This window comes from Narcine bancroftii, chromosome 1 (assembly GCF_036971445.1).
Source record: "Narcine bancroftii isolate sNarBan1 chromosome 1, sNarBan1.hap1, whole genome shotgun sequence".
Lineage (NCBI taxonomy): Eukaryota > Metazoa > Chordata > Chondrichthyes > Torpediniformes > Narcinidae > Narcine > Narcine bancroftii.
The window spans coordinates 296,360,049-296,374,484 of NC_091469.1; the positions used below are offsets into that span (position 1 = coordinate 296,360,049).

General features: G+C 41.0%; 1 protein-coding gene and 1 long non-coding RNA gene across 2 annotated transcripts; both read right to left on the reverse strand.

Moving 5' to 3' along the window:
• Window positions 1–4,289: 4,289 nt before the first annotated feature.
• LOC138746710 (Fanconi anemia group F protein-like) lies at window positions 4,290–6,173 on the reverse strand. The gene has a single exon (XM_069905037.1). The coding sequence runs from the start codon at window positions 6,091–6,093 to the stop codon at window positions 5,137–5,139; it is 957 nt and encodes a 318-aa protein (XP_069761138.1). The 5' UTR covers window positions 6,094–6,173; the 3' UTR covers window positions 4,290–5,136.
• Window positions 6,174–6,440: 267 nt separating this feature from the next.
• LOC138746718 (uncharacterized) lies at window positions 6,441–14,115 on the reverse strand. Its single transcript, XR_011347058.1, has 3 exons — window positions 13,436–14,115; window positions 9,971–10,062; window positions 6,441–9,155 (listed from the first exon to the last, which is right to left on the reverse strand). It is a non-coding gene; the product is annotated as an uncharacterized lncRNA (long non-coding RNA).
• Window positions 14,116–14,436: the final 321 nt, after the last annotated feature.

Sequence of the window (14,436 nt, forward strand, 5' to 3'; positions counted from 1 at the left end):
GCAGCGATCATCAAGGATCCACACCTCCCAGCATATGCTCAGTTCTCGCTGTTGCCATCAGGAGATATAGGTGGCACAAGACTCGCATCATGAGGTTCAGGACCTGCTGCTACCCCTCCAATATCAGTCTTCTCAACAACAAACTCAATCAGGGTTTCATTTAAGGACTCATACTTGTGCACTTCATTTTTTCTAATTCTCACTCTATTGCAGTTTGTTTACATTTATTACCTGTTTACATTTATTTGTTACACGTATACACTGTACCGTCTTTTTGCACGACCAATAAGTGGTTATTGTGCCTCATCTGCAGAAAAAAGAATCTCAGGGCTTTGTGATGTCGTATGTCCCCTGACAATAAATCTGAAAATGTAAATTTTTCTTTTTTGCATTTAAAGAAAAATCTTGTATTTTTAGCCATTTTGCATTTTATTCTGCAAAATACTGCTGTCACAAAACAACAAATTTCATGACGTTCATGACCATAAACAAGATTCTTCTGATTGCAGTCTCATTTCCAATTTCCTCTCAATTTGTAAAGGGATTTTTAATATTTCCAGTAGAAAATAATTTGTATGGCAAATTTTGAATTTCAAAATTGTATACACTTTGCAGTTGAAGGAACTTAAATACATAAACATGTATTAACTCTCGTCACAACAAATTTAATACAAATATATACCAAACAATATTTACAAATTTAAAAAAAAACCCATCTCTCCACCTTTCATTTGTGTACCCACTGCTGCAAGCCAGTTCCTTTCCTCACTCCCACCCCTTTGAAACTGCACCAATATATATTGCTTCTCCTTATTTTTCCTATGTGCTTTACTTCAAACTCTGTGTTACCTGTAATAGACCATGTAATGGTCTATTTTACCAGCATATTTTCTCTTGGATGTTTCAAATCTTATTATTTATTACAATACAAAATTCCTTGAAAAACTCAGCAGGTCCTGTAGTGTCCTTAGGAGGCAAAGATACGTTACCAATGTTTTAGGCCCGAGCCCTTCATCAAAGTTTGAGAAAAAAAGCAGGCAGGTGCCTGAATAAAGAGGTAAGGGTGGAGCATAGGCCAACAACTAAGAAGCCATAGGTGAACATAGATAGGAGGGCAGGAGAGAAAAGATTAGGGGAGAGGGTGAGATTGTTGTATTGAAACTGCCGCTTCCTGATGCGAAGAACAGAGCGTACAGAACTGGCACAGCTAACTCTTTATTGGACACCATGTTAACCTGAGAGAACCCTTACTGTGTACAGCCTCGAAAGCAGTCACCAGGGGTCTCTGACCGACAAAGGGATGCATCAACTTTTATACACTCAAGTAAAAAAGTCAAACTAAAAGATTACATCATTACTTTACATACAAGGAAAATAACACCCTTTGTTGCCGCCTCCCCTATCTCCCTGTATCAAGATTGAATAATAAGAACATTGGGTTATATTTACTCAACATTCAGCAAAAACACACATTCCTTATCTGCACTGCCTACATTCCAAAGCCATCTATTGGTGCCTTACGAAGGTCGTACCAGTCTGTATCATATTCATGGTGCATCCTTAATCTCTCAGCTATCTTTTTGTTTTAATTCACTTTAATTATTTTAATATTCATTTTAATACTACGTTTCTCCAGCAATTTTGTTTACACTACAATCACAGGATATGCAGACTTCACTGATTCCACTTTATTTCATGACATCTGCAAACTTATCCCCGAACACAAGTCCAGGATGCTAATTTATCAAAATTAGCAGAGGATCTTTTGTAAAACTGTATAACCCAATGGAGACACAAAAGTCAGTAAATTCTGTAACCTGGAGCAAATGTTGGTGAGTGAACTCAATGGGTCAAGTAGCTACAAGGGAAGAAAACAAGCAGTCAGATCAAGACCCTTCATCTATTACAATGCCAGCATTCTGGTTCAAATCCAGCACTGTCTGTAAGGAGTTTGTACATTCTCCCTGTGTCTATGTAGGTTTCCACCAGGCACTCTGGTTTCCTTTCACCTTTCAAAAACCTACTGTTACGGAGTCCAGAGGATCCCAAAAACCGGCAGCAATAGATATGCACCACAAAGAGATATTTAAAAAAAAAAGCTTTTAATTATATTTGAACAAGAAAACAGAATTAGACTTTAACTTATTACTTAACCTACTTAATTTCTCCCCCCACCCCCTCTAATACTAAGTACAGGTGTGTGTAATGTATATTTAAGATTAGAAAAGTTCTTTGGATCACAGTCCAATCTCACTGGTGCAGGCAATTCTTTTACTGTGCACAGAAGTTAGCATCAACAAAGTTCACCAGTTTTTGGTGCTTAACAGGCAAATGATTACCACTCAGGAGGGTTCTTGCTGGTTTTCAGAGATTCCTCTTCCAGGACATCCGCAACAGATTCCTTCTCAATCAGTCTTGCTGACTAAACATGACCCCTTCAGGGATTAGAGCAGAGAGAGTTGTAAAAGGGTGTCAATTTAAAACAGAGGTGTAGAAAAATTACTTTAGTCAGAGGGTCGAGAGTCTTTGGAGTATCACCACAGGCAGCTGTGGAAGCACAGTTGTTGAGTGTACTTAAGGCAAAGATTGACAGGTATTTGATTAGTCAAGGCATCAAGTGTTATGGGGAGAAAGCCCGTGAGTGGGAGGATGGATCAATTCATGATTAGAATGGCAGAGCAGACTCGATGGGTCAATGGGCCTCCCACTGCTCCCATATTTTATGGATATAGTGCGTCAGGAACACTTTTTATACCTCAAGATTTCGTTCCATATTACTCTTCTTGACTTTCTCACCTTTGCATCACAATTAGAATTGGTCAATAGTTTCTACAAGCATTGTGAAGAAACAAATGACAAGGACAAAGCAAAAAAATGGTTTATATTTAGTACCAGCCCAGAATGTTCACAGAAGAGAAAAAATAAATATCAAGGTAGATAGGAGCAAGGGAGTCCTTAGTAATCTGCTGGATTTTTATAACTTCCAAGTATTAATCACATGCAAACTGTATAATATATAATTTCTATGGATGCGACAAACAAATCAAGCATACAATGATAAAGATCACTTTAATCTCTTTTTTTTTAAACTTCAAAATATACAAATGGCATGATCACACTTCTGGTTGAAATTATGGTCAGGAGAGTGTCATTTATTTCCATGTTACAACTTCACTTGTTAACACTTCAATATTCCATGTTAACACTTCAATATTTTGATATTCAGAAAACAAATGGATTAACTAAACAAACCAAAGAATTGACATTTATATTGACTTTCTCTTCCCCCCCCCCTCCAATCTCAATATCTCAAAGAATTTAAATCAAGAATGTTTGAATTATAAAACATTGCAAAGTTTCCAAACAGACAACCCCCACAAATAATGATCAATAATCAAGTCAAATTTCAGGTGGATCATTTCAAATTTATACAGGAGTCAGGAGAATATATCTGATGTTTGAACAAGCCCATGGATAGAGACTTGAATTCTTTAATGTCTTTTCACAAGAGAACTAGGCGTCAGTTCAGTGGCGCCAAGGACAGCATCACACTTTCTTTTTAGAGCACATGGTGTCAACTTAGATTAGGTGCTCAAGTTTCTGGAGTGGAAATTAAAGCCTCTTGCATCATGAATCATCTGGATACATTGCTGAAAATGCCAAATTTTACACCTCATCGACACAAATTCAATACAAAAAGAATCTTCAAAGTAAAATAATTACTGCTGAAAATACTGCTGCCAAGACTCAAACGATTATATTTTTCTTTTTCAATTTTTTTTTTTTTAATTGTTTTACAATAAATACAGTACAATGAAGAAAAACTGAAGTGTGTGTAAAAAGATAAAACTTAAAACAGCATAAACTCGATCCACCCTCTACTGCACTGGGTTAAGACAGGAATTGCATAAAAAAATATATATTATTAATAACCATCTAGAAATAGGTTGGGGATCTCCATTAGAAAAAAGGCACAAGAAGTGCTTTTAAAACTATGAAATGTGAAATGAAAAAATGTTAATGTTTGCAGGGGCCACAACTACCAGTAAATAGCTTCCAATAAGGTACAGAATAAAATTCTTAAAAGGGATTGCCAGAACAAAGAAATAGTACACAAAACAAGAAACCTTTGTGTTTATGCAGCCTTGGTTTCAATCATATTGTCTAATCTTCATCACACACAAAGCAGAGGAAACTTCCCTTAGTGTTTGACATTCCTGTGTGATACTTCTGCATCCTTTACAGTGATTTAAGGCAAAGTAGTGGTGGGGGGGTGGGGGGGGGGGGGAGGGGGGGGAGGGGGGGGGGGGAGGAAAGAGAGATTTAAAAGATAACCGTGGCAAGTTCTCTCATCTGTACATAGTGCTTTATAGTTGAAACTAACTGCAAAAGGTAGATATTATAACATTTAAAAACCATTTGGAAAAATAATTGTTGGGAAGAAAATACTAACTTTTAATTCACTTAAAAAAAACCAATGTTACGTTGAATAAACCTGGTAAGACTGCAGTAACCAGGACCCAGTGAATTCATGGGGAGTGCAGAAACCAGAATTCAGTGAGGCAGACGTTAAACCATCAAGATTTCTGAATAATCACATTACAGCTTAGTTTTACTCAAATGGAATGTAAAGGTGCCAAGTTCCTCTTTAAACCACTTGTCAAGACAAAAAAAAAACATACCAACATTTTAAAGCAAAATAGCAGAGGCTGGACATCTGAACACAGAAGTACTGAACGCACTGGCAGGTCCCAGTGACATCTGCTTTCTCACTCATTTTGTCATTCAATCTTTTGCCTAGTCACAGGCTATATGGTATGGAAAATTGAACGCCAGGCCTGTGAAAGATGCCCTACAGGCCAGACTTTATAAATAAAAAACGGAGCCAAAAAAATACCCAGCTGGGCTCGTTTAGACGGTGGCCAATGCCTTGCTCCTTCCTGTTCCATGAAAATTTGAATCCTTAGCTGTTTGTCCAGATACTATCAGATCTGAGCACTCCCTGCTTTATGCCAATGTATTCAGTATTATTTCAGTTGGACTGAATATCAGGAAATAATTTTCGCTGTGCAAGCATCTTCCTAGCTTTCAACACCCAAGTATATTTCAGAATACAGCGTATAATCAAACACATTTCTATCGTGTTAATGCGAGTAACAGATCTGTCCAGACACTGATCCCCCAAACTTCAAAGTTTCCATCTGTGGTTTTCAAAGAGTTTAACGTCTCTTGCGTCGACTCCTTAATTTTCGGCGGACCCTGCAGGAGACTGGCAAAGTGCTGTAACAACCTCTCCCAGTTTTGCTCGGGCGCCTCTTCGTGTATCCATTGGCCACTTCCCGCATCGAACCGCATGCCACCGGCCCACTGCAGGAGGTAGTTCGAGTACGCACGCGCAAACGCCGGCTGCCGAGCAGCGAGTTCGGTCAACACTGCGCATGGCAGCTCACGGCAGGCGGCGCTAGCGTTCCCCAGCAACCACTGCAGCGCGGGCGGTGGCGCAGCAGCACCCGCCAGCAACTCGGCGATTGGCTCCCAACCGCCGGCTGTCAAGGCCCGTCGTAAAACCTCCTGCTCCGGTAAATCCTGCCTCTGCTCCCCAAGGCGCTGGCACAGGATCGCCGCTTGGGTTGCGACCGCGGCCCGCTGTTCTGGCGGCTCAGCGCCGGGCCCAGTCGCGCTCTGCCCGCAGGCCCGAAGGACACGCACCGCCGCCGCTCGCCTGACGGCGCTGCCGAGCGACGATGACAGCGCGGCCTCGCAGCTGCGACCGGCGCCACGGCGCCAGGCGGCGGCAGCGCGATGGAAGGCGGCGACCGAGGCGGCGGGGTTGAGCAGCAGCGCCTGGCTGAGCACCTCCTGGCCGCGGCCCAGCTCTTCCAGCCGCAGGTCCGCCCGCCGGCTCCGGAGCCGCCGCCGCCAGGCCGCCTGAGCGCCCGCGCTCCCCGCCAGCTGGGCGTTCAAGTGCTCGAAGTAACGGGCCCATTGGAAAGCTCGGCTCACCGCCACCTCGTCCCAGTCGCTGGCCCACGGACTTCGCGCTACCGCCAGCACGTCGGCGAACCGCTCCGCATTCTCCAAGGCCGCCTCCATGAGCACATACGCCGGCTGTCGCTGCGGATCCCTTCAAACTGGGCTGCAGCACCCGCCCTGCGCCGCCATTGGTCGGTTGCCTTCTGGGGGGGGGGGGGGGGGGGGTGTATTCTGCGCATGCGCGCTGAATTGTGATTGCTCTCGATTTATTCATGAATGCAATAACTCCAGTTTATTGTTTTCTTTTTAAAATATTTGTATTGAATTTAACATACAAATCGTACATAACAAACAACAGGTCGTATCATATGCATATCACAAATTAAATATAAATCAATCAAAAACCTATCCATAATTGTTTCTTTAACAATATTTATTTAAAACATAAAATTCTATCATTATGGTCCTGAGCCATTTATCTCTTTATATAATCCAATATGGTACTGGATAGAAAATAAATGACTGAATTAAACAATTCCTTTATCGAAACAAAGGGTAAATTCTATCTTAATTATATGATCCATGACAATCATATTTAAACCCATGTTTAACCAGTTAATCTAAAAAGAAAAAAAATAGCTAAATCTAATCTAGCTCCTCCTTCTAATCAAGGTTAACTTGTAACAATTGTGAAAATATGGATTGAATAGTGACTTCCAGACACTAGACAGAGAATCTCTGGATATTTTTTTCTGATTGTACACGTACAACCAGATGAAACAGTGTTCTCAGGCAAAACATACAGGCACAACACACATACAGACAGGCAATACATATATGCAGGACAAGTATTTAATCGATACAAATAAATACATATTGTTTTACATATATGAGAATCTCGGTTAGTGTAAGCAGTTCCTTTGGTCATTCAACATTCTCTCTTCCTGTGGGAATAAGCTGTACCTGGTGACACTGGCCTTGATACTCTGGTATCTCTTCCAGAACGTGAGCAGCTGAAAGATGCTGTGTGCGGGGTGGAAGGGGTCATCAATGATTTTGATTTTCGTCAATTACTGTTGGAGATCACTTTAATGCAGCATGAAGTTAAATAACATTCGCGTGATGTTTTACGTAGTTAGGTTTGTGAAAGTTGCAAGTAGTGTTTGAAGCAAACAATTTTAAGAGATACAGGAGTATAAGAGCCAGCACAACTAGCTGAGGAACAGCTTCTTCCCACAGACAATGAGAATGCTGAGCAACCAAAAGAACCACTCACACTAACCATCTGAGATTATTATATTCAGGAAAAAAATATTTGCATATATGAATATTTGTCTTGCGTATGTATTGTCTGTTAGTATGTGTGTTATGTTTGGTTGTGTGCCTGCGTGTTTTGCACCAAGGACCAGAGAACACTGGTTGTACTTGTGCAATCGAATGACAATAAACTTGTTTGACTACTTTCACAAAGCTCAAATAAGATGGGTAACTCAGAAAAGCTAATACTCATGATCCCAGTGATTTAATGGGATAACTACCTAGCAAAGTCAAACCGGAGTTGGTGGAAAAGTGAACTAGGAGCTAGTCAATAGGCCTTGAGCAACATATGTGGTGAGCACCAGAACAGAAGTTCCATTGTGGACAACAGCCTGGATTTTGCATCCAACGGCGATGGAACAATACCCAGTAGCCACCACACACACAGGTTATGAAGTGCAGATGTCTTCTTCTATCAACAGCTATGTCAGGTGAGACACGAGAATCAACAAACTTCATAGCATATATGATACTGAAATAATCAATTTGGTGCAGTCAATGCCAGTGATTTTGCATTACTTTTGCTTCCTTACAACTTCCTGAATTTAAACACAACCACCTATCCGTTCATTGTTCCAGCATCCAATAAAACCATGGCTGGCCAAAAGTTCATAATTTCTTCATAACTTATTTTCTAGCATATATTTGTGATGTTGAAAATCGAATGACCATGCCTCATTACCTTCTTGCATAATTCATAACAACTGTAAAGAGTTGAGGCCCTAGCACTGATATCGCTGCAACTTACTGATCAGAAAAAATATGCATTTGAACATATTTAGTTTCCTATTGGCCAGTTGATCATCTATCCATACCAAAATGTAATTGGCTACATTAAACTTTCACTAAAATCAGACTGACAGGGGTAAAAAAACAACAAATTAATGTATAGAGAGTGAACAAATGCATCAGGAATTAAGAGAAACTTAATTGAAAACATTTTTTCAAAACTATGCACAATTTTAGAAATACTTATAACATAAAGAGGCCAGACTACCTATTTGCTTAACATTTCCATAATAGCAAGGCTGATCTGAACTTTACTTTCCCACCTGTTTCTATAACACCTGACTCTTGTATATTTCAAAAAAATTGTCTATCTCAGCCTTGAGGTAGACCTAACAGCATTATAACTCACAGTTTTCATCCATTTCACTCATGGAATAAAACAGCACAGAAACAGGCCCTTTGGTCACCCTGTACCTGCAGACAATCAATGCTAATACTTTTTGATGAAATAGACTCTTAAAGGGAGGAGGTGTTGGATGCATATCAAAGTGAATACTGTATTTATATTACATAACATCAGCATCATGACTAGGAACTCAAATGGATCAGTCGCATAAGTATAGTTACAATGGGAACAGCAAGTGATCCATTTTCCAGATAATTTACTCGTTAAAAATGTGACTGTTATGGGTTATATTATATATAAATATGTTTTTAAAAGAGATAGATTATGGGGGTTCAGTGTAGGTCATTTCACAAATAGAGTAACACTTTACATCTCATTTAAAATGCAAGAGTTTTGCTGAAGCTAGACTTTCAGGCACCAATAATTTTGCAAAGACAATGGAACTGCTTTGGGAAAGAATTTCAAAATCAGGTGCAAATGGAAAAGTCTAGGTTCAAAGTGCTGATAAAGATCTTTCAAAAGTTGGGTTTGGAGCCCTGCAAGGAGGTTTGGTTTTTACAAGCAGAGGGAGAGAGAACTGAGTTCTTCAGTAGCTTTTGAGGTTGCAACATGGCAAGCTGGCAGGCTTGTTGAAAATCCCATTTTGAAGACAAGTTGAGAGTTCTGAGTTCAGCCTGTTGAAAACCTTTGTTGTCCTTACAAGAGGAAATGGCTGGCTAGGGTGTTTCTCCTGAAATAAGGGAAACAAGAGGAACTCTGTGATGACCTGGAAAAAGAGGTTATAATTTGGAAAATCTGTGATGGGGAAAGTTTCTTTGGCAAGACTCTGAAGTGACTGATTGGAGGAAATCAGTTTGGGTGTGTGTCCAACGAGCAACAAATCTCTCTCTGAAACCAACTAGAATCTTCCTGAGCGGTAACCATTTACCTTTAAGCACCAGAATGTGGTGAAAATTCATAAATGTTAAATTCTATGCATAATATACCAGTGAACATGAAGAAGTGAGAAGTGAATGATTAGATTATTAAAGCAAAGAACTTTCCTGAACATATACACATTGCATACATGTGCGCTTAGAATTAGAAGGGGGTTAAGTTAGGTTAAGTTAATAGTAAAAAGTTAAAGTTTGATCTGGTTTTTATATTTAAAGAAAATTAAAAGCAACTTTTGTTAAGTAATCATTTGCCTTGGTGAATTTCTATTGCTGCTGGGTTTTGGGGTCCTCTGGGCTCGAAACAGTGATGGAATTGCCTCTGCTTGACTGGATGACTACAGTCCTATAACACTCAAGAACCTAGGAGAAAGTAATACCTATCTATCACTAAGCATTTATTACTTCCACCATTAGTTAGCAACGGATTGAGTATCTACCATCTTCAAAATAAACTACAATTGTTTGGCAAACACCTCACAAATCTATAAACATCAGGCCAAGAGGTTCAAGTATATAAAAAAGCCACAACTTGCATGTTCCCTGCCAAATAGCAGACAGAAAAACTTGTTATTGCTTTGTTTCCACTCGCATTAGTCTTGGAAATACTCACGAGAAGGACAGGAGTTGAAGAAGGTGGCTCATCACCCCCATCTCAAGTACCACATAGTAAGGACATTAAATGGTGGCTTCGTCATCGATGTCCTGAAAAAGAATGAAAAACACCTCACCGTATCTTTTATCAGATTCCAATATCATAGATTCTGACAATTCTTTTGTGTAAAAAAAAGTATTCTCTTCAAATCCTCTAGAAACTTTGAGATAACTCTTATTTAATTTAACTTCCTGTCTTGCAAGAAAGACAGTCTCATCACCAGTAACAATACTGTGAGTCTTTTGACTAATGAAAACAGTGCAATATTACACGGAATTTGTTTTTGTCTGCTATAAGGCAGACAGATTCATTTTCGGCAGAATGGCTCTTACAGTTAGAGATGGAGAAGCAAAAGAGGGTACCCTCAGAGACCTGGTGTGCCTGTGGATTTGTCTCCAACACTACCACAGCACCTGCAGCCACACAAAGTCCAGTCCAAATCCACATGTTATAATCTCCAAAGCACTTCAGCTGAGGACAAATTAATTAATTATAATATTCTTTGACTTTATTCTCTATATTTTAAATCAATTTTAGCCACTTTATCAAACTTGAAGGACTTTATTGCCTTGAAGGATCCTACTTTTCAACAATTTACATATTTTTGTTGTATGGTTTCTTTACTCCCTCAAACCATATGGAATTTAATGCAGTTGAAGTGAAGCTATATGCTGTGCTTCTGTCCATTTCACTGTTCTTTCTATGCCACCAAAACAACATCCTCATTTTCTACATTGTATATATTGCACGTTTTATAATGCTTCTTACTTCTGCTAGTAAGCTCCCTGTCCGTTCTGGCTTCCCTTTTTATGATTAATCATCACATTTTAACTTAAGTCATTTTAACCTAAATTCTCTATATAACAATCCACCCCTTTCTCTCTTTAAAATGTGTGTAATATATATATATAGATATGAATGGGGATTTTAACCTGGGGAAGAGAAACGTTTCATGATACATTAATCTCGTGCTGAAGTAAAATTCTAACGGGGTCTCCCAGTCCCCCTGGTTGCATAGCCTGTTGTACCATGGAAATCACCAGGCTGCGTAGACAGGGAATAATACAGGGCAAAATAAGTAGGAGGAATAAAATACCTCCGATGACCCACAAGAAGGTACGCCACCAGGTTCCCCCAAACCATTTGTCCATCCAATTTAATTGTGCAAAAGGATGCCAGGTTTGAACCGGTACATGGGACAAAGTACGAATATTATCAGCGATTTTTCGAATGGCTTGGCCATTATCATCAATCTGTAAGCAGCAGTTAGTCAAGTTAAGCTTTCCACATACACCTCCTTCCATGGCTAGGAGATAGTCTAGGGCCAGACGGTTCTGATATATAGCAGAGCGCATTTGACCTTGCTGGGATGCAAGTAATTGCAGGGCTAGAGCTGTTTGATTTGTAACAATTTCAAGGACTGCTTGTAAGCGAATAATGCGATTTAACATATAAATAGGAGTACGATAACCCCAGGATCCATCTTGAGCCCATGTAGCGGGACCATAATATTGAATTATGCGTTCTGGAGGCCAATCATCTCCCCATTGTCCCAAATGTACCGTGCTAGAGCGGGGCTGACGGTGTAATGTATCAAAAACCTTCACGCCTAATTTATGACCGTGATCGTGGGGTAGGAGGAAAAATTCTGGGCGGATTATTCCTCATTGCAGTAATAGCACTTAATGAACCTCCGGGGTCTTCCCTCTCTTGGATATCTTGGATTGTTTAGAGGAAGGTTTTGTTTTCTTTCCCCTCTGGATTCGGCATTCATCTGTCGGATAGTCTGTACCATAACCTTTGTCGCCCTCTTTTGATCTTCTTCTTCTCTCTGCACATATACTTTTTGCGCCTTTTTTAACAGGTCACTTAGGGGTTTTTCGCTCCAGTCCTCCTCCTTTTCTAGTTTCTTTCTAATGTCCTGCCATGATTTGGAAACAAATTCAATTCGAATAAGCTGTTCACCCATTGGTGTACTAGGGTCCACGCCCGCATACTGTTGGACATTCTTTCTCACCCTCTCCAAAAAATCAGTAGGGGACTCGTCTTTCCCCTGGTGGTTCCCAAATGCCTTGGTGAAATTGTGACCCTTTGGCACAGCCTCCCGTATCCCTTTAATTGTCCACTCTCTATATTGTCTCATACTTGCCAATCCCTCGGGTGTTCGTTTGTCCCACCTGGGTTCATTTAAGGGATATTTTTGTTCATGGGGTCTGGGGTCCCCAGGTTGTTCATATTCCCACATGAGGAGGGCAGCCCGTCGAATCATCTGCCTCTCCTGGGGTGAGAATAATGTTCCCATTATTGCCTGCATCTCTTCCCACGTATATGTGTTTGGTCCCAGGAATTGGTCGAGCTGTTCAGCCAATCCTATAGGATCTTCCAATAACTTTTTCATTTCTTTCTTAAATCCCCGCACCTCTGTACTAGTTAGGGGAACATTCACATATCCCGTTCCCCCTCCCGGTCCTCCCATAGGAACTTCCCTCAGGGGATTTAGGCTTATTGAAAACTTTGATGGTCCTGGACCAGTCTGGGATCTTGTCCAGGGTCGGTTTACCGGTGGAAGTTTAGGATCCGACTCCCTTAATTCATCCTTTTTTTCCCGGCCCCTTTCGGGGCAATCAGATTCATCACCTTTCCCCTCCGGTAATAAGCTTTCCTCGGGCGCAGTAGGCACCGGGGGAATATAAGGAGGGGGAAGGTTGTCCAGAGGTTCCCATTTCTTTTCTCCCACTACCCTCAATTTAAAACATTTTGTTAAGGATCCTGGCCAGGGAACCCAACAAAATGCATATGCTGACTCTTCTTGATTCACCTTTGGTCTCGAATTTACATATATGTTTAATGCTTGTCTAACCCAATCCTCATCAGATCCAAATTTCGGCCACCAGACCGAGGAACCTTTAATAGGTTGTTTCGACCAAAGGAGACAATATTGGACCATCTTTTTCTTGTTTTTGTCTCGATATCTTTTACTATCCCAATTTTCAAACATTCTCCCCAAAGGGCTGTCAAGGGGAACTCCCAGGAATTGTCCTGAATTTTCAGACGAGCCCTTAGATTTTGATCCTCCCATTTTCCCACCTAGATCTGTTTATCGTTGCTGAGGACTCTCTCGTTGTGGACCCTACTCCCTTCTTCTCAGACGCCTCGTCGGAGGTACTGTCCCTCCTTCGGTTACCGCTGAGGTTTCCCTGGGGTTGACCCCTCTCTTCTCGGCACTTCGTCGGAGGTGCTGTCCCTCCTTCGGTTACCGCCGAGGTTTCCCTGGGGTCTATCCTAGAGTCCCACGACAGGGTCCTCACGCCACGACAAAAGCTCTATACCTGATCTATTATGTTAGGTTTTTTTATCCAAACAGGTGTATCCCATTACACCTGTTACCCAATCCCCACACCACAACCGTAAGTCGTCACTTACCGGTGTCTTCCCGGGGATTGAACCGTCACCCTTCTCCTCTCCGTCTTGTTGTGTCACCTTGTCCGGATACCACTCGCTCAAGCCGCCCGAAGCGACGAGCAAGGGACTAGGAGCCGCTGAACTCAGCAGGGTGCACCGCCTCCGATGTCCCTCTTCTCGCCTCCCCTCACGGCCGGAGTGTAGATCCCGGACGAGCCCCCATTTGTCAGAAATAAAACTTCTCACACATGAGTCTCTTTAAAACTGATGACACGACAAGCTTTATTTACAAGTCTGCAGAGTTGGACTCAACTGGCTTCTCACCAGTTAAGCCCCGATACATACAGTGCATTGATTTTTATACCCTTATTGTTTGCCCTTCCCCTTCTTATTAATACTGTTTTAATTGGTTAGTATTGCAAAAGCATTCTAAGTATAACTGCATTTTTAATTATCACGTTCGTTACGTACGCTGTGAACTCTACATACACTAAATTCTGTTTCTCACCCTTCTTATCAATCCTTTGTCTCCTGCATGTCTCTCACTATGACCATGAAAAGATAGGTTTTAAAAAAAACATATCCAGCTGAACCTTTTGTCCTTGGCTGCTAGTAAGCTCCCTGTCCGTTCTGGCTTCCCTTTTTATGATTAATCATCACATTTTAACTTAAGTCATTTTAACCTAAATTCTCTATATAACACTCCAGTTCTCTGGTTTCCTTCCACCCTTCAAAACGTACTGGGGGTGTGGTGTGGGTCAGGAGGAGGGTTGTAGATTAATTGAGTGTAATTGGGTGGCACGGGCTTGTGGGCCAAAGGGCCTGTTACCATGCTGTATGTCTAAAATAAAATAAGAGTTTAATTGAGATCATCTAACTCAATCAGCTAATCTCATTATTGAATTGTGTTAGCTGATTTCAACCAGACTCAGCAACTTACCAACCAGAGTGGCAATAGGCTAATGTTTCTTTATCAATTCCAGCATCTTGACTGAGAGGAAAGGAAAGTCACCTTGCTCTTC

Excerpts from the sequence above, each read along its gene's own strand:
- LOC138746710 (XM_069905037.1), bottom strand. The coding sequence starts at position 6,093 with ATGGAGGCGGCCTTGGAGAATGCGGAGCGGTTCGCCGACGTGCTGGCG.